Source organism: Alosa alosa, chromosome 4 (assembly GCF_017589495.1).
Source record: "Alosa alosa isolate M-15738 ecotype Scorff River chromosome 4, AALO_Geno_1.1, whole genome shotgun sequence".
In the NCBI taxonomy this organism is placed as follows: Eukaryota; Metazoa; Chordata; class Actinopteri; order Clupeiformes; family Clupeidae; genus Alosa; species Alosa alosa.
This window is the reverse complement of record NC_063192.1, coordinates 26,336,383-26,363,478: the sequence shown is the minus strand read 5'-3', so window position 1 is coordinate 26,363,478 and position 27,096 is coordinate 26,336,383. Positions and strand designations below refer to the sequence as shown.

At 42.1% G+C, this 27,096-nt stretch overlaps 1 protein-coding gene across 1 annotated transcript; it reads right to left on the bottom strand.

The window, feature by feature from the left end:
• Nucleotides 1–3,385: 3,385 nt before the first annotated feature.
• Nucleotides 3,386–10,012, bottom strand: mc3r (melanocortin 3 receptor; the record flags this gene model as incomplete). Its single annotated transcript, XM_048241192.1, has 3 exons — nt 3,386–3,958; nt 4,706–5,208; nt 9,958–10,012. Coding segments are annotated over 3 exons (1,122 nt in total), but the record flags the coding sequence as incomplete, so codon positions are not given.
• Nucleotides 10,013–27,096: the final 17,084 nt, after the last annotated feature.

The following is a 27,096-nucleotide window of genomic DNA, read 5'->3' as shown; positions in this document are numbered from 1 at the left end:
CTCACTGTGGCTAACACTCAGAGCCGGAATGAGGGAAATATAGGTTCCCTTATGTGTGTGGGAGTGTGAGTGTGTGTGTGTGTCACAGTGTGTGATTAAAAGGTCTTGATGGAATCAGAAAGTAAGAAATGTACATCTAAAATTGATCGATATTCTATTTGACGTCCTTTAACCTCCCAGATGCTCTGTGATAGCTCCACGCCATAAGTGTGTGTGTGTGTGTGTGTGTGTATCAGCCCTTTAGATCTCCACCCAAATAGCCTTCTCTTCATTCTCTGCTTCGCTGTGTTCCTATTTATCTTTCTGTTCCCGCTGTCTGTTTTGTTTACTCTCTGTCTGTTTTGTTGAGCCATCTCTTTCGCTGTCTGGTTTATTTTCCATCCTGTTTCGATCTGTCTGTTGCATTTAGCCGTCTCTCTTGCTCTGTGTGCCAGGACTGTGTGTGTGTGTGTGTGTGTGTGTGCGCGTGCGTGCATGTGTGTCTGTTTTATTTAGCTTTCTCATTCGCTCTGTCAACGTTCATTAACGGTGTCCATCGCTGATCTCTGATCTCCAGGGGCACTCAGAGCGCTGTCTCCACAGGGGGGCGCTGTTGACCACACACCCTCACCACAGGGGAACACTGCAGTATGGATTACATATCAAATCTCTGTTCATTCTCTCTCTCTCTCTCTCTCTCTCTCTCCACACACAGTCTATACAGTCGGCCTCTATGGATTATCTAACATGTGTTTGGCTCGACTGCTTTTACCTGGAAACTGACTTGTGCGCCTGTGAGATGGGTCACGCACACACACAAACAGATACTCACGCACACACATGCACACTGAAACTGACCTGTGCGCCTGTGTGATGGGTCACACACACACACACACAAACACACACACACACACACACACAAACAGATACTCACACACACACACTCACACAAACAGATACTCACACACACACACACACACACAAAAACAGATACTCACACACACACTCACACAAACAGATACTCACACACACACTCACACAAACAGATACTCACACACACACATGCACACCTGTGCGCCTGCGTGACCACTGAGCTCCGATCACTACCTCATTTCCTCCGGTTCTCAGTCTGATTATCTCACTCTGTCACCTCCTCTCCTCCTTCAAATCTCTCTGTCACCTCTTCTTCTCATCCTCTGTCCCCCTCTCCTCACTCTCTCATTGTCTGACCATGTATGTGTGTGTGAGTGTGTGTGTGTGTGTGTGTGTGAGAAAGAGAGATGTCAAGAGAGACAGAGAGGGAGTGTGTGTGTGTGTGTTTGTGCATATGTTTCTATATGAAACATGGTAAACATGAACCTCAACACACAAACCTCAAACCCATAGACACACAAATACAAATGAAGAAAAATGTACACACACACACACACACACGTCTGAGTATCTGTTCACACTGGTATTGGCAGGACCCTGCAGGGGTCAGTTAGATGCCGCCTGTTGCACACACACACACTCGCATATTCTCATCTAGTTTTAGTCATCTAGTGTATTCTCAGCTAGCAAGAATTACAGTATGCCTACCCAGACACACACACACATACAGTACTGATCAGAGGTACAGTATGCCCCCTCTCACACACACACAGAGAGAGAGAGAGAGAGAGAGAGAGAGAGAGAGAACTGTCCAGAGGAGTCTGTAGGTCCTGGTTTTTGTATTACCAGTAGGGGGCAGGCCAGTTCAGCTTCAGGCCAGTATACACACAAGTCTGTGTGAAAGGAGTCTGTTTGAAATATTCTGAAACAAATCTGTGTGCGACACAAGTCTGTGTGAAATTACAGTTTATGACAAGACTATTGGACTGTCCTTTTGAAATGGAACTCAACCAGTCAGAAAGTAAACAGTAACTAGAAAATGTAATTTCGAGGAAATTACCAGTGCATAAAAATGCAAAACATACTGTATATTAAAATAAAATACAAAACAAACTTTTATTTGGAAACAGTTGTGGGCAGAGGAAACAGTTGGCTGCAGTCATAGTTGATGACAACTGACAGTTGAAATGGCTGAACAGTTAAATAGTTGAGTAGTTTAAATAGTTAAATTATTTAATAGTGAATTATTGTAGTGAGGACATTTATTTTGAAACAGTTGTGGGCAGAGGAAATAGTTGAACAGAATCTGTAGTCTTAAGAGAGCCATATTGTATGCTTAAAGCCTGAGACAGAGTATATAGTTTAAAAGTTAAATGGTGAATGGTTTGAAGAGGATGAATGGATAGAAAGTTGGATGGAATGTGCCTTATATCCTTGTAGAATGGAGAGACACAGAGAGAGTTGGCCTAGTTGAGCAGAAAGCAGTTGATATAGGTATAATCAGTTTAACTGGCCCTTTGATGGGTCCTAGTTGAGCAGCTGGAAGTTGATACAGGTGCAAATCAAGTTAATTAGCCCATTGTGATGTAATAGTGCCAATGCAAATTCTATGGACCCTTTCAAGAGAGTTCCATTATCAGCATCATAGTTGGCCCCACAAGACTTCCTTTTTAACATTCCAAATGTTATCTTAATGCAGAGGAAGTAGATTGGGGCCCAAATAGAACGTTCAAGCATTGTTTTTGTTTTTATTGTTGAAAGGGTCTATGGGGAAAAATAAGCTTGTTTTTTGTTAATATCTCAAAAAGTATAAAGTTTACAAAAGTGAAAAATACATTCCTCAAGTGTCCTTTTCAAGACCTATGTTACAAAGTTTGAATGAAGTTTCTACGTTAAACGGCTGAATTAGACGCAGACATTTGGTGGGAAGAAGAAGAAGAAGAAGAAGACTTCGGATAACAGAACAGTGCATTTTCATGCACTGTAATAAGTACCTTGAAATGTGCCCATAAATGAAATCCATTTTTTTATTTGATAAGTTTGGTAATCACACAGTGATAAAGTAAACACATGTGAGGCATAAACACACACATACACACACACACACACACACACACACTCAAACATACTGTACACACACATGCAGACACACACACACACACACGCAGAGTTGCAGACACACTAACACTCACACACACACACCACACACACACTCAAACTCCAATGTATATCAGTGAGAGAAACACATCCCGCTACACCACAGACAGGTGTTTGAATAGCATCACAGTAGTGTCACGTTGTGCTGCACAGCGACTAAGCTAAAGTGTATTACAAAACACAGGACATGGGCTGTGTGTGTGTATGTGTGTGTGTGTGCGCACACATGCATGTATATGTGTGTGTGTGTGTTTACATGTGCGTGTGAGTTTGTGTGTGCCTGTGCGTGTGTGTGTACATGTGCGTGCATGTGTGTGAGTGTGTGTGTGTGTGTGAGTGTGTGTGTGTGTGTGTGTGTGTGTGTGTGTATGCATGTGTGTGTGTGTCAGACGGGAGTGTGGCAGCTGTGTGTGAAGCAGCAGAGGATCTCTCTGAAGGTCTTCCTCATCTCGTGGCTGCGGCAGGCATAGATGAGCGGGTCGATGGCGGAGTTGCACATGATGAGCACCAGGTAGGTGGTGAAGTGGGCCATGTAACAGCGGCAGGGTGGACGCTGAGGGCAGGTGAGCAACAGCAGCAGGTGCAGGAAGAACGGCGCCCAGCAGCACACAAACACGCCCAGCAGCAGGCTGATGGTGATGGCCCCCTTCATGGCCGTGCGTCGCCGTGGCAACGGCCTTGGGGCGGCGACGGCAGGGTCATCGGCAGACGGGTCGGGGTGGTACCCGCCGGTCTCCAGGGCGGGGGGCAGGGCGGCGATGCGCTGCGCGTGGATGCGGGCGAGCAGGAACATGTGGACGTACAGGGTGGCCATCAGGAGCAGCATGGCGAAGAACAGCGTGATGAGACACACCACCACTGTCATGCTCTCCGAGAATACGATGAACACCACGCCGCTGACCACACACACGAGCCAGATGCCACAGATGGCCGCCAGAGCACGACGCACCTGGAGGGGAACACCTGAGTTACAGGTGGCACACACCTGCTCAACAGCAGCATTTAGCCAGAGGTAACTGTACAACACCAGTTTTAAAGGCTTGGTACCTGAAGAAAGGCAGCTTTCAGCCAGAGGTAACTGTAAAAGACCTGTTTTAAAGGCTTGGTACCTGGAATATGCTAAAAAGGAGCTATGGGCTAACTGCTGTAACCCACTTCTAGTGAAGAGTGTCAGAATGAGAGCTATGTAAAATTCTGTAAGATCTGGGACTTGAACACAACATTACACACTTTTCCACTGGCTTGTCATTTGGATACCAGGTTAAGGTGGTATTACTGTAAACACTAGCCTTAAAGGTGAGGTATGTAAGGAACACTGAAGGTGAGGTAAGTGACTAGTAAGAAGGTGGTACCTGGGGTATGTGACTCCTATAGCTTTAAAGGACAGGTATGTGACTCCCATAGCTTTAACGGTGGAGTATGTGACTCCAGCAGCTTTAAAGGTGGGATATGTGACTTCAGTAGCTTTAAAGGTGGGCTATGTGATTCCAGTAGCTTTAAAGGTGGGGTATGTGACTCCATTAGCTTTAAAGGTAAGGTATGTGACTCCAGTAGCTTTAAAGGTGGGTATGTGACTCCCGTAGCTATAAAGGTGAGGTATGTGACTCCAGTAGTGTTAAAGGTGAGGTATGTGACTCCAGTAGCGTTAATAGTTATGTGCATGGTGAGAGGTGGACGGTTCCAGCGTGAGACTCACCGTGACAATGCTGTGGTAGCGGAGGGCGTAGAAGATGGTGATGTAACGGTCCACGGCGATGGCCGAGAGGCTGCACATGGAGGCCACCAGCGAGATGCAGATCATGGAGTCACAGATGTTGTCGACGAGCTGCAGGAAGTGATCCCCTAGCAACAGCATGCGGCTCTGGAGCAGTGCTATGACGACGGTCTCCAGCGCGTTGGACAGGCTGACCAGCATGTCCGCCGCCGCCAGGCTGCACAGTAGCAGGTACATGGGCGAATGCAGGTTCCGATTCTTCACCACCGCCCAGATCACCAGAACGTTCTCCAGCAGGCTGACGATCCCCAGGGCCAGGAACACCTCTGCACGGATCTGCACCTGCTCACATAGAACCTCCGGTGCTGCGCTCCCGTTGGGCACCTCATTAAAACCGCTAGAACCCTCCTCATCTCCACTGGAGTTCAGCCAGAGGGCCAGAGGGGAGAAGTGATAAGATCCGTTCATCAGGAGAGGAAGAGACACAGAGAGAGGGAGAGAAAAGGAGAGGGATGGAGAGAGAGGTGGAGGGAGGAAATGTGTGAGAGGATAAGAAAGGGAGAGAGACATAGACAAAGACAGAAGAGGGAGAGAGATGGACACAGAGAGAAGAGAGAGGGAGAGAGAGATGGAAACAGAGAGAAGAGAGAGAGCGATAGAAACAGAGAGAGGGAGGGAGGGAAATAGAGATGGACACAGAGAGAAGAGAGGGAGGGAGGGAGAGAGAGATGAACACAGAGAGAGGAGAAGATTGGGGGAGAGTCAAACAATAGTCAAGAAATTAAAGATAGAGCATATGCCTTGAGAAGCATATAATGTCCAAACTAATGTTGTTTGAGAAACATGCTCATAGCTGTAAAATCAGAATAAAAATATGTTAGAATATGACAAGGGAAGCAATGTACACAAACGTGATTTAGCTAACAACAAATCAAATCACAGAGATGAAGAAATGACAAGACAAAACTAATGAAAGACAGACAGAAACAAAGAAAGAGGGAGAGAGAAAAAGAGGGATTGAAAGAAGTGGTAGAAGAGAAAGAAAGAGACTGGGAAAAGTGGGAGAAGGGAAAGAGAGGTTGAGAGAAATGGAGGAGAAAGCTGCTGCTGTGTCGAGGGTGGTCTTCTTTTCTGTCCAGCATACGCTCACTCCCACAGAGCAAAATGTGTGTGTGTGTGTGTGACGTGTGTGTGGCAGAGATGGATAAGGACAGAGCTAAGGAGGGAAGGAGAGAGAGATGGAGATAGACGGACAGACAGAGATACAGGGTGTGTGTGTATGTGTGTGTGTGATGTAAATGTAAATGCTTCTCCATCTCCTGGGGTCTCTGATTCAGAGAGACACTGAACACCACAGGACATGGACAAGGGTGTGTGTGTGTGTGTGTGTGTGTGTGTGTGGGTCGGTGGGTGTCGGGTTGGGGGGGTGCAATCATACAAGGAACATCACTGTTGAGGCCACCAGACACTTCCCTGCACATACACACACGCACACACACACACACATCCTGGAATCCTACATCATCGACACAGAAGTAGAATGTTTCACAGAAATTCCTCACTGTCCGTACAGCCTCCTGCTTACCTGCTCCAGCAGTGCTTCACAAAGCGCGCACACACACACACACATACATACATGTATAAAAATATATACATATATATATATATATGAGATGTTCATGACCAGAGACATTTCTACATGCCCATTTTAATTTCATCATCTAGCATGACATTTGACATTTTCTTATCCGCAGGTCTATAATATTCCATCAGGTTTGACATATAGGCTACTGTGTGTTTACTGTGCATGTGTGTGTGGATGTGGGCATGGGAGAGCAGTGCTCAACCACTTCCCCCGACTACTTTTCTCCTACTGGTCGGGGATCAACCCTTCGGTTACAAGCCCGAAGCCTTAACCAGTAGGCCACAGCTGCCCCAATGAATGGGGGTGAGGGGGTGAATGGGGACACGAGGTTGAGTGAAGGATGAGGGTGAATGGGATGCGAGGGTGAATGAGGGTGTATGGAGAGTGAGGAATGGGGTATTTCTACTGCACTCTACTCCACCTGGGCTTGCGCAGGTCAGGCCTGCTGGGGCTGCTGACATTTCAAAATAGCAGCTAGACACAGATGCCCTGCGGCATCATGGAAGTCTGGCGGAGCTGGGTCACCAGCTCACCGGTAAAGCTGCTGCAGGTACACACACAGGAACTGCTGGACCACACGGCCTGAACTCAGCACGAAGAACCAGGAACTAACTGACCACTAGGGTTGGGCACCGAAACACGGTTCTAATATGGCACCGGTGCAGACGCAAACGGTAGTAACTGCATCGAATAACAATGTGGATTTCGGTGCCTGATTTCGGTGCTTACATTTTTTTATTATTTTTTTTTATACGAGGCATCACTGCATGTCATGCGCCATCTATAACGTCTTGCTCTAAAAGCAACACATCCAGATACAGTTAGCTAACATAAACACTGGATGTATAAACCAGAGGGGTGCACCACATAGGCGAGTGGACAGTGTTTGACAGCTTGCGTGAGCCCAAGTAGCTTACTTTAAAGCGATATCGCGAGCTCCTGTCAAAATCTATCAGTGGGCCTAACTACACACAAGCAAAAGGCTATGAAAAAACATCAACAGTACCCTATACGTTACACAATATCCTTGCTAATGTCTGTGCTAACTGGCATTTATTTGAAATGTTATCAGCAAAGTTGTAAGGTGAAAACTTTATTTCACGGTGTGTTATAAACAACATAATGGCATGATATTAATCTTTTATGTGCATGAGGCCCATATAGTATCACAATGAATATGAAGATCATGTTAAAAGTTAGCTGGCAAAAACATAAATATGTAGGTTACATACCTGATGTCACTGAGCTGTCAAAGATGGCTACAAAACCATCTCCGTACGTTATCGCTAATTAAACTCAGCTAACTGGTGTTAGCACATAGCCATAGTTGCTGTTAAAATGCCTACTAGGCCTGGGAACACTTCAACACAGACATGTAGCCTAACATGTTAAAAACTACTGCGTGTTATGGGTTAAGAAATTTATTATTACATTTATTACATTACATTTGGCTGACGCTTTTTAGCCAAAGCGACTAACAACATGGTAAACAGTTTAAGTTTTAGAGCAATTCTCAACAATTTTAGGACAATTTAAAAACATTAGAGTACAGTAAGAATAAGTGCATCAGTGACTGCTGTTTTTAACAGTTACTTGTCAGTTTAAGACGGCTGGTGAGTGCTAGGATCAGTAAGACTTGTTGTAAGTGTTGGTATGAGAGGAGATGTTCTCTAAAGAGCTGGGTCTTCAGGAGTTTTTTGAAAATGGAGAAGGATGTCTCTGCCCTTGTAGGAGCTGGCAGTGTGTTCCACCAACGAGGAACAACAGATGAGAAAAGTTTGGATTGGCTTGAGCGCACCGGTGGTAGAGCTAAACGTCGTTAGATCTGAGGAGCGAGCGGTCTGGAGGTAGCATATGTCTGTATGAGGGCATTCAAGTAGGTGGGAGCAGAACCGGAGACTACTTTGTAGGCAAGCGTTAGAGCCTTGAATTTGATGCGGGCCGCCATAGGTAGCCAGTGTAGCTGGATGAGCAGCGGGGTAACATGTGCCCTTTTGGGTTGGTTGTAGACCAGGCCGCCGCCCGCGTTCTGGATCATCTGAAGTGGTTTCACTGCGCGGCTGGGAGACCTGTCAGGAGGGTATTGCAGTAGTCGAAATGTTGAGATGACTATTGCCTGAACCAGAAGTTGGGTAGCATCTTGAGTCAAGTAAGTCCTGATTTTCCGTATGTTGTAGAGTGCGAAACGGCATGACCGGGCGACTGAGGCAACATGATCTGAGAAGTTTAGTTGGTTGTCGAGAACAACTCCCAGATTTCTTGCAGTCCTGGTAGGTGAAACAGACAGAGAGTCAAATTTGATGTTGATGTCGTGGTGTATGGTAGGTTTAGCTGGGAGGACCAGCAGTTCAGACATGACATTTCTTGAAGCATTTGGGAACACACTGAATTAACTGGAAAGTAGAGTCCCTGTTAGATTATCTTGCTTGCAAATGCCATTGTCCATGACCTGGCAGTTCTATGGCAAGCCGTTTTAACATACCTTATGGCAAACCGCCTACACTGGGTAAACTTGAAAGCAGAGCTTACCATTGTGTGTGCATGCATGGCAAGCTGTTTTAACATTTAAATGTATTATTCGTAGGAGCAATGAGATATTGATAGTAAATTGAATATAACAGTTCAATTTCGTGTTCAAATTTGTCTTATCAATAAAAAAAGCAATTCATGCTTTAGACCATTTTAATTTAAAACATTTTTTTAAAAAAGTACCGGTTCAGGCACCGTTTCGGCACCGAAACCGTTTTAAAAGTATCGATTTAGCACCGGTATCGGATAAAACCCAAACGATACCCAACCCTACTGACCACACGACCTGAACTCAGCACGCAGAACCAGGAACTAACTGACCACACGGCCTGAACTCAGCACGCAGAACCAGGAACTAACAGACCACACGGCCTGAACTCAGCACGCAGAGCACGCAGAACCAGGAACTAACAGACCACAAGGCTTGAATCAATTTTAGGCAAGTGCCCCCATTCAGCGGCCATCTTGCAACGCACTTTGGGCAGTCATCAGGCAGCTATTTTCCTGTTCAAGTGAATAAGGAGGCATACAGGTAGGGGCGGGATATGTGTAGAGACTACACACGCCAATGCTAACCCCATGCATTTCTATGGAAGATTCTTTGAGTGCTGTGTCTCCTCATTAGAAAGTCTCTGCCTGAACTCAGCAAACAGAACCAGGAACTTACTGATCACACAGCCTGAACTCAGCACGCAGAACCAGGAGATAATCAGCCACTGGAGTAAAAGGACCAGTCACTGGGCCTCATGGGGCTCTGGCACATTAGCGATGCCAGACCACCGGAGAACGTCAGGAGATGGGTGTGTGGATGACCCTTCCCTGGGGCTGAGAACATACTAGACATATGGGGCTTTCAGACATACTGTATGTGTAAGACCGGAGGTTCTGCGGATGTTAAACGGGCCGTATATCTGAACATCATAAACGGTCACATGGAAGTCCGAACTTAGCCACTACTGCTTAGTTCTACTGCTCCCCTCCAAGTATTTCCTTTCCTCCGGACATTATGTAAATGAGCTATGTCTGAACGAAGCAAAGAACATGCGGTTAAGATTCACACCACGTGAGGGCGTGTCACTGACGTTTCTTTCATGCGTCCATGTGGCAGGAGCACTTAAATGCCAGGGTCATGATGGAGTGGCATAGTGCTGTCCAGAAAATCTCCGACCTGGAAAGACGAAGACATCATGGAGCTACTGTCCATGAGGGCAGACAGCATTGTGATAGAACACATGAACGGCTAATGAAGAGATATGTTTATGTACAACCGCATCGCAAGGCCAAAGGAATTCAAAAGACCAAATCATCATAATCAGAAGGCACCGAGGTAAAGTTAGTTTGATATTCAATATTGGGATATTCGACAGATATTCAATTTTCACTGGTTTCAGACAGTATACAAACAGATGGCCCGTCTACTTGCTCCCAGCCGACCTACTTTGGGACCGTCTATAAAGTACCTTCTAAATTACCTTCATAGTCTTTTTTGTCAATAGCTTCGACATCATGTGACCTAGTGACTCCAAACCAATGCAGAATATTTCTCCTATAGGGGACTCATCAGACTCATCAGATTCTTATAGCCACTGTATACACACTGTATTTTATATGAATAATTTAAAGAAAATACATAATTTTCTATATGAATGGTCTTCTTTTTTTCAATACCTCCCAAGCCATGTGACCTAGTGAAACCAGTGCAGAATAGTTATCCTATATGGGACTCATCAAACACACCTGTTCTTATATCCACTATTTGCACACTGTATTTTATATGAATATTTTAAAGAAAACACAATATTTCCTATAAGGAATGGTCTCCTTTTTTCAATACCTCCCAAGCCATGTGACCTAGTGACTCCAAACCAATGCAGAATAGTTATCCTATATGGGACTCATCAGATACACCTCTTCTCATAGCCACTGTTTGCACACTGTATTTTATATTAATATTAATATTAACTCATATTTTATATTATATTAATATTAACTCATTTTTGTAGACTACTTTTTCAGATTATTCTACATTCAACTGCTGCTATTAGAGCTGCAGCCAGCCAGAAGCAGATGGACTCCCCCTATTAAGTTGGGTTCTGCTTAAGGTTTCTTCTGGGAATATGGGAGTTTTTCCTTGCCATTGTTGCCATATGGCGTGCTTGTAGGGGGTTAAGGGTTAAGGCTGCCAGTTTGTTGTGTTCCTTAAACGTCTGTATATAAATTAATATAATCACAACAAATAATTACAACATATTAAGGACATTCTGAAGTATTTCTGATATTGCTTGGTATATATGTTGCTGATCCGATCATAAATGGCCACAGCAACGAAGAGGAATAACTGAAGAACTTGCAGGAAATTGTTGGTATTTTTGGGTGCCCGCAACAAGGGCTTGAGGTTATGTAAGCATTTGTTAGCAAAGCCTATTACTCACCACACGTTTCACTAGTGGTACTTCTAGATCTGCCTTGATATTTCATATTATACACCACATGTTTCACTAGTGGTATTTTAAGATCTGCCTTGATATTTCATATTATACACCACACATTTTTGGAAATTAGATCCACTACACTTAATATACAGAATACATATTAATTTTTCTTTTATTTACATATAAAAGACATTTACAAGGTCAGATATATTCCGATTTAATGTGATGACACCTGCTGTTAATACAAGCTTATCTTTTGATACATAATCTGATTGGTCTGCTGTTGTTATTGTGGGTTTGGGTGCAATACTTACAGTAATTATTATTACATACAGTAATTGAGCATTACTGCAGTCCTCCTGTACGAACCTTAAGATAACCCTGAATGAATCTAGTGAGAGATATTTCAGAATTTACTCGATAGTGCTAACCAAGAGCCTGTCCGGTAAACAGAGTTACATAGTCATTACCTAACCCTTTGTTAATATTTGTTAATTGTTACCAAAATATCTTAGCCTAGAAATCTAGACGCACCCTAGCGGCAGCCAGGGCTAGTCTAGCAACTCTCCGTTGGCTTGTGAGCTCGAAAAATTAAACTTCTATCAGGCCAATCAAATCGTGTATAGAGTCGTTAGGCGGGCTTAACATAATGATTGATGGCAGAGTTGCAGCGGTTTGCCTTGAATTCCCTGCTACTTGAAAACAAATAAGATAGATGTTGCTGTTGGCGAACAGTGTGACACGAGTTAAGCTTTTATTAAGTTGACAAAAGTTTGAACTAGCCAACTAGCTCCGCTGGTGGGAAACGCATGGGACTCATAAGCTGTCCCATTAGTGCAGAGAGAATTTGAAAGACAACCGATTATCCCGCCCCTCGGACTGAGCACTGCGAACGGTGAGTGCCCAGACCCTACATTTTAATGTGGGTCTGGCTCGTCAGGCTAAAAAAAAAATATTTGGCACAAGTTAATAGTTTTTTCATCATTAATTAAATGTTAGTAGCTATATATTACTAATTAAGCTTAACCAACTTTATTGTAAGGGTCCTATGAGGAGTGGTTCATATTGGGATAGGCAGAAGCACAGTTTATTAACAATTAGTTAAATAATAATATGTCATTAACTTTTATATTAACATATAGTTTGTAAATAAACATTTAACATTTGAATGATGTAAGAAATAAGTGTTAATTAGTGCCAAAAAGACATTTAGTTAAGTATTAACAAATATTAATACAATATTAGTTAATAGATTGTTTTTTATTTGTTAAACAATTAACATACAGATTTTATATATAGATAGAGACAACTAATATTTAATTAATGTTGAGAAAACTATTAACTTGCACCAAATAGATATTTTAGTAACAATATTAATAAAGAGTTAGGTAATGACTAGTTTGCTATTTATTATGGCTCCTTATTATAAATGTTACCAATGAATTTATTGTATGCCCCATGAACGAAAGTCCACGAAACTTGGCATGCATTCAGAGGGTGTCATAATGATCCTACAATTTCAATTTAATACAGATTTGACCATGTCAGCCAGAGATATTGTGATTACAACACCTAATTTTTGCTTTTTCATTTTTAACTAGGTGGCGCTATACATGAAATGAATGGTTATGGGATGGGTTGACATGGCCCTTTAAGACCAACATACAAAAAAGGAGGTGCTCCTATGCCCTACGGTTCTCGAGATATTCACAGAAAACTGTGTCCGCCGCCCTACCCTCCTTTCGGGGGTCCAGTCCAGCTAACGAAAAACAATGGTTCCATGCTATCTAGGGTTGGGCGATGTCCCCTTAATTGCCATTTGACAATGTGTACAGTAAAACATCGTGATGGACGATGATATCGTCCATATGACATCATTAGCATCGTTGCTAACTATGTTACTATGTTACTACGAACTACGACACAACTGTTTCCCAAAACAATAGTTTGAACCATGGTGGTGGAACTTACATAGTCCGATGCATCGTTACACTAAGTTCATGTTTCCCCATGTTTCTCAAAACCATAGTAGCAACGGACGTTCGCAACCACTATCGTAAAGTTGTTTAGTTACAACTACACCTCTCAACCTGTTGTAGAATGATAGTAGAAGCATAGTTTCGGGGACCTTCATGTCAAAGACGTCAATGACGCCAGTTATTTGTTTGCAAATTAATAATTCTAAATATATTTAGGTTTCTAATTGATATTTACACTTCTAACCACCTACAGTACATACATATTTTAAAACGCCTAACGCAGAAAATACATAAGTTAAAAGTCAATTTGCAGTCACGTGCACATAAGTCAAAGTCACACACCTGCAGATAATAACTAGACTGCATTTCCGGCGGGAACTGTGAAAGTGTGCTTGCCCTGGTCCGGTCACCAACGTGAGCAGACAGTGGCATACGCTATGCTGAACCTGGCTTGATCCAGGCATTGTAACAGTGCCTTTCAGTGTTGGAGCAGTGGCAATATCTCAAAAGCTCTAAGAAGTAATGTGTTAAAATGACACATTGCTGTGTGTGCTCAGGGACAACACATTTTTGTGTAAATTTCAACACAGCAATTGTGTGGCTGGGACAAATTTCAGCTATATTTTTTTGTATTTTAACATTTTAACCCACCCAGCCAGTCACACAATTTGGCTATCTCCACATAATTGCGGTGTTGAAATTGACACAAAATGTGTTGTCCCACACACAGCAATGTGTCATTTTAACACATTACTTCTTAGAGTGTAAGGGAGGGCTATTCAACTATTGGCTTGCGGGTTGAATGCGGTTCGTTGGATTTTACCTTTGGCCTGCCTTCGAATTTAGCTTCTATGACTGAGATCAAATCAATAAAATAAAATGACAGCAGTGATTGGCTGCAAAAATAAATAATGTCACGCGTCTTGTGCCTCTCAAACTGGGCAGGTAACCTACAGAGGAAATGAAATTATGAAATATGACCAAGGCATTAAAAAGCTGCTTGTTTGAAAGGATACTTTTTCACTGATTTATTTAAAAAAAAATATGAGCTATGAGTGTGAATGTTATATATTCCATCCCACAAATTATGTTTTACTGGTTTATTTGACAAATAATCTATATGGATTTGCTCTATAAAGACCTTATGTCTGTTTGGGATTGTTTTGTGAGCCTGGGGTTGTTTTGAGAGCCTATTGATGTAGCCTATCTCAGATGTATCTCAGAATAAAGAGAATACTCTAAACAACCGTCTGTAAATCAACTGTATACTATATACTATATTTCTTGACCTGTCTTTGTATATTTCATCACCTTTCTATACTTTGCCTCACATTGCAACACAGCTCAGATCTTTGGTTGCTATGAAGGCCAATCGTTCTAAATGGATGGTCGCTATGGCCAAAGGCCATTTCTATCTCTGCCGTTGTCAAGCGGGCATATCGTAGAATTCTGATTAACCTTATCTTATTTGAAACATCTCTATTTTACTTAGCCCACTTCCATAAAGTGGGTCCCATTAAGAAGTGGCCACTTCATTCGCGCTTACCGTGATTCACACAGCAGCATTATTAAATTAATCTGTCACCATATGCCTATGCCAACGTTTGCAAAGAAAACATTTGAATTTGATTCACACGAAACGTTACATTTAATGTACATGTTGACAATGAGTAGGCTAGTTTTGGTTGTTGGTGGTGTTATTGCATCCCTTAGTTATGTCTACAATGCAAGTTCCCTCGCGATTGGAAGCTCCTGTAGACCATAGTAGACGCATTTCAAAACATCGCGTTAGGAGAGGAGTCCTCGCCACTTCTTTTAAGCTGTCACAGACTTAGGTGCTACTTTTAGGGCTAAAGTGCTTCGTTTACTGTTAGTAAAAAAAAGCAGTCCTAAAGTTACAAAGTTATAAAGTGCAAGCATATCATATCAAATGACCATGGCATTACGCTAAACAACATAAATCCCAATTAGCTACATACACCTCCCAATAGCTAGCCACACAAGAAATTAATGATACTAAATCTCTGCTTAGCATGCTTCTCCGCTTAGCATTCTAATAACAGAAGGGGCACATTTATGTTGACCACTACAACATGACTCATTATGTCTGTAACTCTATAAAACACTTACTTTCATAAAGGACGCACACCATCCAGCACATGTATGGAAACCGATATTTTAGGTTCTTGGCCACGAAAACGTGTCTTTCTGAAGCCCTGCTCCTAGCCTGGGTGTTCCCATGCTGCCTTGCGTGCGATTTGATTCACGCTGCTAAGGCAGCCTGGAGACCATGGAGCAAATTTTCGCCTGAGATAGGGAACCAATCACAGAACAGGGGGGAAAGCAAGACGATGATGAGCTATGCACAGACGCATTTGATAGACATCAGTGGCACCCAATAAACAGATCTGGGCATTTTTTTCAAATACGAGAAAATGAACGTTTGGTTCCCAGACCACGTCTCATTGAGAAGTGGTGGCGCTAGCCAGGCTACCCTGCTCCAGAATCTTTGCTCTGAAGGCTGCGTTGCTAGGCAACATCAAATAAACGAAATGAGAGTCTTTTCAAGGTATTAAAAGTGTACGTGTGATTCTGAATAGATGTGTGTGGTTTGCAATTAGAATAAACAAAAAAATAACATTTCCAATAATTTCCCATTATAAATTACATAATATTTGCACCTTCCTTACTTGTGAAGCTCACATAATTCTAATGATGTCACCGTATGTATGTGAAATGTAATACAACGTTCCCACCTAGCGTTCAGATGTATACATTAACGTGACATTTCCTGCTTATGTCGTCAACTCCATGCTTTGAGGAAAACAATCTTTTTAACATAGTTTCCTCTTCAGTGAGCGATTACAGAAACACCTTTTCATATTAATACGTATGGAAATCAAGTTAACACTGCCGACCACTGTTTGTCTATTACATGGCCCAGAATGCCTTGCATGTCTTTACAACAAAACAACACAGTAAAACCTAAATGCCCGTAAACATATGAATTTGCATACTTGTAACATTTTTAAACATTTTAATACTCTCCCATCATGATATTTAACAATAATGACACATTTATTTTGAATACCGTCAATGTGAAAATAACTGTACTACGTCAGCAATAAATAGCTAATGTTCTCCTTGCCATCTCAGTTCGTAAGTCCATACTTTTCCATGGCTGAGCAAGGATTTCATGATTGGGCAGGGCTACCCAGAGACATTGTGGCTGGCCAGAGACATTGTGCGTACTTGCAAGGCATTGTGATAGAGGTGCAACTGCAAAGGTGAAAGGTGGCAGTTACCAAATACGGTTGGGTGGTTTGCCAAATGCTGGAAACTTTTGGAATATTTCTTTTTTTTTTAGCTTATGCACCCTCACATTGGAGTCCTGAGTTCATATACAAAATTTGGTATCGATATGTGACAGTGTTCCTGAGATATGGACGACTTTCTGTTTCGGAGCTTCGCCACCGATTTCGTTTGGCTGTGACGGGCAAACGCTTCTGAAAATCAAAAAATCCTTTCTGTAACTTTTGTGAGGCTTGGTCCAAGGATCATGTATGTCAAGTTTCGTGAAGTTCGGACCAAATTTGTGACCTGTGAAACTTTAGTTTCGCTTTCTATTCAATCCAATATGGCGGAAGAATGACAAGGGTCAATGACATCATTTTCAATTTCCACACTACACCGGTTCCGGCCGAACGTTCCAGAGTTGGACCGGTGGCGATATCTCAAAAGGTCTTGGAGCAGGAGCTGGCCAAAAATCGGGCTTACAGGAATAAGAAAACTTAAGAAGAACAATAAGTGTGCTGCTTTCAGCAAGCACACTTAATAAGGTGCACATTTTTTGAGCAGTCAGTTGAGAATATGTAGGCTTTGATTTTCATGGAGTGGGGGGATTGCTTCCTCTAGGCTCAGAAATTAGGAAACATGGCATTAAATTTCATTCTTATGCAGACGATACACAACTATACCTTTCCATAAAACCTGACGAATTAACTCCGTTAGCCAAACTTGACACATGTATAAGAGACATAAAGACATGGATGACAAATAATTTCCTGCTTTTGAACTCCGATAAAACAGAAGTCATGGTTTTAGGTATTAAAAAGACGAGGGATATCCTATCCTCATCACAGGCTACATTTACTGATCTTCGACTATCCTCATCCACAAGTGTTAAAAATCTAGGAGTTACAATTGACCAAGATCTATCACTAAGTAATCACATAAAACAGATTACCAAAACTTCATTTTATCACTTAAGGAACATTTCAAAGATAAGGAAGTCTTTATCCTTACCAGACGCTGAGAAATGAATCCATGCTTTTGTCACCTAAAGGATTGATTATTGCAATGCTCTATACGCTGGCTGCAATAACACCTGTCTAAAGAGCCTACAGCTTATACAAAATGCAGCTGCTCGCACACTCACTAGAACTAAAAAATATGAACATATTTCCCCTATCCTCTACACTGGCTGCCTGTTAAAAGTCGCATTGACTTCAAAATATTACTTCTAACATACAAAGCCATTAATGGCCAGGCACCAGAATATATTAAAGATCTCCTAGTCCCATATAACCCACCTAGACCGCTACGATCACAGAATACTGGGCTTCTTGTAATTCCAAGAATCTCAAAAACTACAGTAGGAGGCAGAGCTTTCAGCTATCGTGCACCCCTTCTCTGGAATAATCTTCCTTCCTCAATTCGACTAGCAGACACCCTCCCTATTTTTAAGTCTAGACTTAAAACATACCTCTTTACTGCCTCCCATAGTTAGGTATGGTGCGGTGTGGAACTTCACCCACCTCAGGGATTTTTGGAATGGACCACCCTGCTGAGTCCTCGTGTGACTGGCACCCCAGTCGCGCGTGCGATGGTGGTCACTGACCATACCTGCGCTGGTGCCGACTACCCCTCAACCATGCCTTAGTTATGCTGCTATAGCATAGTGCTGTCATGGACTTTTCATGTGTCACGCCGTACAACCCCCCCCTCTCCTCTTTCCCCTTCTCTCTTTCTCAACTCCCCCTCTCTTGCCTATTCTCACTATGATATACTGTAAAATATACAGTACCACTAATTACTTATTGACATTAACCATTTTGATTTTCAGTAATACTAACCCTCTACATCTCTCTTTTTTTCCCCTTACTGTACCTCACTTATGAGGTATATCATCACCAGTCATCAACCATCCATGTGTTGGCCCTCCTCTCACCCATCTCACCTGAAGTCCCATCCTCGACTGCCCTATTACTGTCCCCCTATCTGGATTCCTGGCCCGTACAGCCTAGCGACCCATCACCTGTCTATGACAATTCTGCCCGGATTCATGGCCTGTCTGCCGACCCACCACATGCCCCTTGACAACTCCCTTCCCCCCTGACAAATCTAATGCTGGACTATTTGAACTTTCTGTCACTAAATCAGGAATAATGAATTATCAAACCAGATACGTAATCACCCCACCTCTTGTAACTTTCTGCTCAAGTGCTTTTTTAACACCATGTCTTATTCTCTACACCTGACTATCATATGCTTTTGTCATGTATACAGACCTTACTGTCCTGTATTGCCCCTAGGCAGATGGGTCAGGCCCTTGAGTCGTGGATCTGCTTGAGGTTTCTTCCTATATGTATCTCCAATTCTAGGGAGTTTTTCCTCGCCCCTGTTACCCATGGGCCTCTCTCTTTCTTTTCTTTTCTTCCCTTCTTTCCTTTTTCTCTGATTGCCTCCATTCTGTAAAGCGCCATGATACATGTGTAATGTTTTGGGGCTCTATAAGCACAATAAATTGAAATTGGATTCCTTGTTAGTTTACGCAAACCAGGCCAAGAAGGCTGATTCTGATTTTTATGTGATCTGCACAAAAGGTAGCCTAAACAACGATGTGTATATTGTTGTCAAAACCTCAACCCAGATTCGAACTCTTGGACAGGTGCCTGTTAATTGCTGCGCACCGGCGGCTGTCATCAGCCGGCCTTAACTTATCAACAACAGGTGAACCAGAAGCATACATTGATCAAGCTAGACACGGTCCGCCGGATGAAAGCTGCGGCTCGTTAGTCCTTGAGCTGCTAGCAGACCGCGGTAGAACCGATGTGCCAAAACTCAGAAGTCTGCCGGCGGCAACCGCCAGCAGACAGCAAACTATGCCACCGGTGGGCTACCGCCGCCAGCCTCCTGCTATCTGTGTGGTTAACTTTATAGGCTAGCTAGCCAGCTAGCTAGTTCATATCTGACGAGTACGTGTGACAACGGCGTTCTTATGGAAACGTTGCTGTTGCGAGTTGTTGCACTGGTTTGAATCCACAGTTTACGTGTTAAATATACAGTACAACGTGTTTTGCAGAAAGTAGCTGATTTATAGAATGTTGCAGCTGTCTTGTCGCGAGTCCTGGCCTCTCTACCTCCCTCTCTGCCAGCGATTTTAAACTGCGTGACGTAATAAAAAAACATGGTTGACTTGGATGTGGGCGGAGCTTGATGTCAAGCCCTGCCTTTCCGCAGGCTGCAGCGAGATGCTCCTCAGCAAAAAAGCTACTTAAGACTACTATCGCGGTCAATCATGTAAAATCGTCAGTAGTCTGTACCAACCTCATACGCTACGCATCCTACGTTATGGCTACTGACCATGCCGACTCTGAGGGCAGCGGAAAGTGAAAATAAAGGGCTGTGATCGCACAGTCCAGGCGAACAACTTTTACAAATAAGAATCCCGATTACCACTCCACTGCTGTCTGGGGCTTTTGCCAAATGCACGAAATACAAGCCTTACAGTGATAGACAGAGATCTTATGATCCTATAACTATAACGAAAGAAATGGTTTATTTTAACACTGTAGAGAAGGACGCATTTGACGCTTCAGTGCTGTTTTATTAGAGCTGTTAGGCCTACTATTTTCTACTAAAACATTAGAAATTTTATGTTAAATGTACCCGACAAACACTGGGACGTCCCCCGGACCTTATGCCGACATTCACGACGTCCCCGATTGGTCCTGAACGTCATGTTCTCTAGCGGACGTTCCGGTGACCTTATTGACGTCTGGAGCAAGTTATCGTTTGGTTATTGCGTGACGTCCGGTGCAGGACTTTCTGGGGACGTCACCGTCAGGTCCCTCGGATGACATTTGCATTTGGTCATTTCAAATACCTCCTAAGGACCCGCCAATAACGTTATACCGGGGACATGGGGGGGACGTTTGTTTATTCACACATGGCAGCGGAGTTGAGAGCGCTCTGGCTACCGCCTGCAGGACGGAGACATCACATCCATGCACGACTTCACGTTACACGTCTGGGGATGACTAAATAAAACTATCTATCTAGTCCAGTAGCTGCATAAGCCTACCGTAGTCTAAGGCAACATATCATACAGTTTATGAAGTTGTGCGTCTATGAGTCTACTTTGCTCATAGACGCACAACTTCATAAACTGGGAAAAGAGTTGTTAACTTAAACTCAAAATGTATGTGCTACATAATTCAGCATGCTACATAATTCAACCATAATGTGCTGAATTATATAGCACATTTTGATTTTACGTTAACAACAAAAAGACATTTCAGGGAGGTATCACGAAGCCCCCCCCAAATAAATAAATAAATAAATGAATGAATAAATAAATAAATAAATAACTATACTAAAAAAAGAACTTTTGCCTAATTAGATACTGAAATACAGATTAATATGTTTGTTCAATAATGTCTAGTCCAGTGTTTCCCAAAGTCTGGGTCGCGACCCATGGGTGGGTCGCAGGAGATTTTATTTGGGTCGCCAGCACAATTTATGTTGTGTTATAGGCCTAACTGATACCATTTGTCATTTGATACCAGGAAAGCTAACAGTTTTCTATTAGGATGTAGATTGTTAACTACCACAGTCACGGTTTTGTCATAAAAGCTCATGAAACTGGCGCATGAAACTGGGGGACGAACGCATCGCAGAGGGGATGCCAGCATGGATATCTACCTCTCAAAATGAAACCGTTCTGTGGGGCGCCTGCCATGTACCTCGCAGTTGCAAACTGCAAGGGACATGAATCCGCCTATTTGCACGAACATTAATATGTACCAGTTCTTCAACTTTACCGATTCAAATCTAGTGACCGCGCTGTCAACTAAAGCAGACATCCATAGACCGGACATAAGGCCATTCAATTTGCATACAGTTTCGATTGCAGATGCAATCTTTAAAGTTAATAGCAACCTCCTCACATTCTTATTTCTGATTTAAAATGCACAACAGTGCATTATAGTCTACAATTTAAATGGGCATTTTAAACACTATTCCTCTCGTTTTCTACCTCGCTAACTCCAAAGTAAAGGCGCATTCTTCCGGCTATTGCGCAAACGCCTCTTGTTCTGATATAACGACTATACAATATAATATAATACAACAATACAATATAACGACTTGAGTTATTTGCTGTTTACATTGGAATTGACGTCCACAGTGTTATGGACCCATTTGTCTGCAACGCAACGTAGCCTACAACATTTTGTTTTAGAAATACAGGAACAGCTTATGCTGACGAATGACAACTGCACAACATGCGAAAATTTCCCCTACTCTCGGATGCGCATTAAAACGTTTCTTTTCAGTAGTCATTTCCAACTTTTCACGCTGATGGTGCTCAAAATGCAACACAACCGTGTTCAAAGCAGGGATCCTATAGCAATGTATGGTTGGAGGAGGCATAGAAAAGTTGGAGAACATGTGGCCTAAAACAATATGGGTGGTTGCAGGGTAGATTTGAAGTGAAATGGGTCGCGATGGTCTGTCATTTTTAAAAAGTGGGTCGCCAGAAAAAAAGTTTGGGAAACACTGCCTTAACAGAGCAAGCAGAAACCATCCTCTATCTGAGGACTAAGCTAAAGTATCTATTTTGTAAGTTAATGTAAAACACATAGGTTGGTGAAAGAACTGTAAGCTCAAATTCAGCTCATTAAAGCATGTTTTCTTAGGCCTACTACACATGATTTTAAAAACAGTACCATTGCAGTTGTTATGATTTGATTGATATGTGACCTAAGAACAATCTTACATTAAAAAAGTTGCTGAGGTCTGACTTTGTGGTGCTCAGAAATTAAATTATTTTAATCTTAATTCATATGATGAAGGACTTTGAAAGAAGTTTGACAGGTTTCAGTGATGAGTATGGTTAACACTAAATATTTCAATATTTTACTACTAGTAATATATTTTTCATTACCATTATGGCAAGCAATAATATATTTTCTGCAAATCATGACCCTGATAATAACCTAAGTCATGAGCAATAGGCTACCCTCTACATCTCATAGGGTGAGAGAGGGGAATCGATGATCCTATATAAAACAACTTTTTTCAAGCCTCCTTTTGAACTAACCTTTGGATTAGCTGCCAATCAAGTGAGAAACATCCAACGCAAGGCCTGTTACCTTTTGTAGTAAAATTTAACCCCTAAAACTGGAAACAATTGAACCACTTTGCCAAATATGTGTAATATTTGTAAGAGTAGCCTAGGCTACGTTACACTGACACCATGTAGGCTAACGTTAACATAATGCTCTGAATTCCCGGCCAACATCAAATCCATAGTTCTAACTATTTGTTCACCAAGTCAAAATTTCCTGGTCAACTACAAATAATTCCACTAGGCTACTTTTTATTGCTTAGCTAGACTTTACCAGTTCAACACCATTGACTGTATCTGTTTAAACTGTAACAGTTCAACTGTTCAAACTGTAGCGTTAACTGTAACAGTTCAACACAAGCAAAACATTGCGAGCTCAATGCACGTGTGAGTTGTTACGGGAACATCAATGAGTGTGTGATCTCAATGCACGTGTGAGTTGTTACGGGAACACCAATTTTAGGAAAAGGGCTGATGTTGACCCGTCTTCAGCTATTTTACTACGGTTTATTACACATCCAGAAGAATGCATTTGAGTCGTTATAGGCTCTGGCTTATTATGGAGCATAATAGGAGCAAAGTTATGATCAAAAAAATTATCAGGGAGGAAAAATTCGATGGGGCACGTGCCCCCTTTATTTCAATGGGCATGACGCCACTGATGGTGGGTGAATTAACAATTTATTAACCAGTAAACCATAAAGGTAGATGTGACCAATATCACTGAAATTGAATGTAAAGTAAAACTCAGATAGGTAAATATACTGTAACAAAGTAACAAAAGAACAAAGTAAGCTTAACCAAATAGCAAACTTAAACAGGTGACAAGTTAACAAGTTAGAATGTCAAATACACCAGATAAAACAATACATCAAATAACCTTTATGAAATAATAATATGGCTCCTACAGACTAGACTAGTTTTGGCCTGCAGCTACATACAACATGCTGTACAAAGCCAATAGTCTTTTGTACACAATAATATGTGGACCCTGCACAGCGCTGAGAAATGTGTCCCACAAACCGTGTGTCATGACTTTGAAATGACCTTATTCAATTAAGATGTCTCTTGTGGGGGAACGATTAGGTACACCATTTCTCCAGGAGCACCATGTGCTCTTCTGGAACTCTGCATGTATTTGATGTGTTTTTTGAAGGGCAGACTCCACAAAGGATTTCCTGTCTTCCTTTTTTTTCTATTAAGTGGCCATAAGATTGGTAGCACACATTATGTGTCCACGCATTATGCTGGCTCTACTGCCATCTAGTGGCCATCAGATTGGCAGAGCATGCTAGGAAGTACCAATGCTTGTTCATGTCTTGAGACTTCAGGGACTTCATGTATAAAAATGCTGTGTAGAAACCCTCCTTAATTTGATTGAAGATGATTTATCATTCATAGTATAGTTCATACCAATGAAATGATTGGTTGAAATTATATTTTTAACTTCATCAAATATTCCTTGTGTAGGCCCTATACACGCTGATAGCTATATATTACTAATATATTAATTAAGCTTAACCAACTTTATTGTAAGGGTCCTATGGGGAGTGGTTCATATTGTGATAGGCAGAAGCACAGTTTAATAACAATTAGTTAAATAATAATATGTCATTAACTTTTAGATTAACATATAGTTTGTAAAAAAATATTTAACATTTACATGATGTACTGTAAGAAATAACTGTTAATAAGTGCCAAAAAGGCATTTAGTTAACTATTAACAAATATTAATACAAATTAGTATTGTTTTTATTTGTTAAAACATTAACATACACATTTTATGTAAACAACTAATATTTAATTAATGATGAAAAAACTATTAACTTGTGCCAAATAGATATTTTAGTAACAACAAATATTAACAAAGGGTTAGGTAATAACCAGTTTGCTATTTATTATGGCACCTTATTATAGTGTCAAGTGTTACCTGGTGTTACCTGGTTGTAGCTCTGTTCTGGTGGTGTTCTGGCTCTGTTCTGATGCTGTTCTGGCCTTGTTCTAGTGCTGTTCTGGTGCTGTCGTAGCTCTGTTCTGATGCTGTTCTGGCCTTGTTCTAGTGCTGTTCTGGTCCTGCTGTGGCGCTGTTCTGGGTGGGTACCACTGAAAGCAAACACATTGGGTCAGCTGATACACATGCACATGTTCTCGCTCTCTCTCTCACACACACACACACACACTTACTCAGAACACACACATAGTCTCTCTCTCTCACAAACATACACACATAAAACACATACATGCTCTCTCTAACTAACACAAACACACCTACTCAAAATTTGACCACTAGAGGGAGGTGGAGGAGAGTCCAGCCTCCACTCTGTACTGTGATCATAATGAGGAAGAGGAGTCTTGTGATCACTCTGTTCCTCTCTCTCTTACACACACTCACTTTTTCACACACTCTCCGTTACACACATACCAGCAAGGAGACTCTCTCACACACACAGAAGAACTGATGCTGGTCCTTCTCCGGCTGTGCTCTGTTGCCATGGTTAAAATGTTCAGTCAGGTTACGTCATTACCAGAGGGCTAGCGGCTATTAATGAGCAGAACCCCACAACGCAACGCCAGACAACATAATTCCAGGTTACAAATAAAGCAACAGACAAATAAACACATAAATATTTCGAGAGCTCCATCTATGCCAATCGCAGTAATGGCATTACCATGGCAACAGTGCCTAAGAAGCCTGAGCCGTACACACGCTGACATTGAATACAAAAAGCCATCTGTGGGCTCAACATCAGGCCATCAGACGCTTGATGCTTGAAGTACTTCAGAGAGTTATTAGGCTACTACTGCAGCTGTAAATGTCTCCACAGGCTCCCACTCTCCCAGTGGAGAAGAGGGTGGACGGAGAGGGTTACAGCCAGTGGGGAGGAGGAGAGAGGGGAGGAGAGGAAAGAGAGGGGAGGAAAGGGTAGAGGAGAAGAGAGAGGGAGGACAGAGAGGAGAAGAGAGAGGGGAGGATAGAGAGGAGAGGAGAGCATGCGCGGATCTATGGGGTGGCAAAGGGTGGCAACTGCCACCCCTGGGACACAGTCTTGCCACCCCTGTTGCCACCCCATTTATAAATCAGATAATATTTTTATATATTTTATGTTCATACATGTTGGACTGTGAGAAGGTGTGAAACCCGCACCAAACTCCTCTCAAACAGAAATCGCCGATTTAGAATCCCCCGCCCCCTCACAATGGTTTCACCCATCACCATCAGCGCAGTGACCCCCGCAAAATTTCACCATTGGCAGCAGATTGCACAGTGCATGCAACTATGTGTCAACTGTCTGTAGGTCTACAACGAAGTGGTAAGTTTGACCACCAAGTCGAAAAAGTCCATAATCAGACCCATAGTCAGTCCATCAGTTAACCCGGCAACAACCTCACTGTTAGTCTACGTCATTTACATCCGCAAGACTTTGTCTCATCAAATTTTTTGATGATGGTCAGGTCAGATAATAAGGGCATGCTCATGCATAGCTTAACGTTTAACGTTTAAAGTCTATTTGTGTGTGTCGCTAGTTTATAACATTTGATTGTAGCCTAAATACTGCTGTCAATGTCAACCCATACACGTGATAATTCAACACGGGTTCTCAAAATTGTCATGCATCCACTTTCCCAGCATCTATGACTATCCAAATTTGGTCGACATGTCAAATCAAACTAGAATATCTAATCGGTGTCAAGCTGGTGGCGGTTGCGTTTTTTTTACCCTTTCTTTTCATATATAGTGTGAATCAATCTACACAAGTAAAAGTAGCCTACAGTTACATGACTGAAATTCTACTCAATCACAATAAGTAAAAGTAGCCTACTATTTTCAAACAAACCCTACTTAGAGTAGGCTACTAGACTAGAAAGCACATCACATATGAAGTGTTGTGCATGAGATGTAATTGCTTAGATTCCAGTTAAATCTTCCAGTTTCATTGGGTGATAGATTTCAATCATTTGCTGGTAGATGAACCAACAAGCTGAGGCCAGCACAGGAGTTTGTGTCCTCAAGAAATTAACATGTTGCTTGTTCACTCGTGTTTGAGGTCGTTTTAATAGGATATTTATAAAGGTACTTTAATACAGTATATATGTACTTCCTTATTCACCACTTTGTGAGTGAGTGAGTAGCCTAAATTGTGAATGGCAAAACGTAACATTTGGCACTAAAGATCAGGGACTGAGGGGGACTGATTTCCATTTAGGTTCGTTCTGAGCAAAAACATTATTTGATATCATAATATTATAATATCTATATAATATTAGGTCTTAAAAATAATAGCCTAACTTAAAGGCACAGAAAATGTCCTTGCTTTAAGCCTTGCAATAGCCTAACCTATGTATGGTGCTACCAACTGCATGACAGGCCTATACAT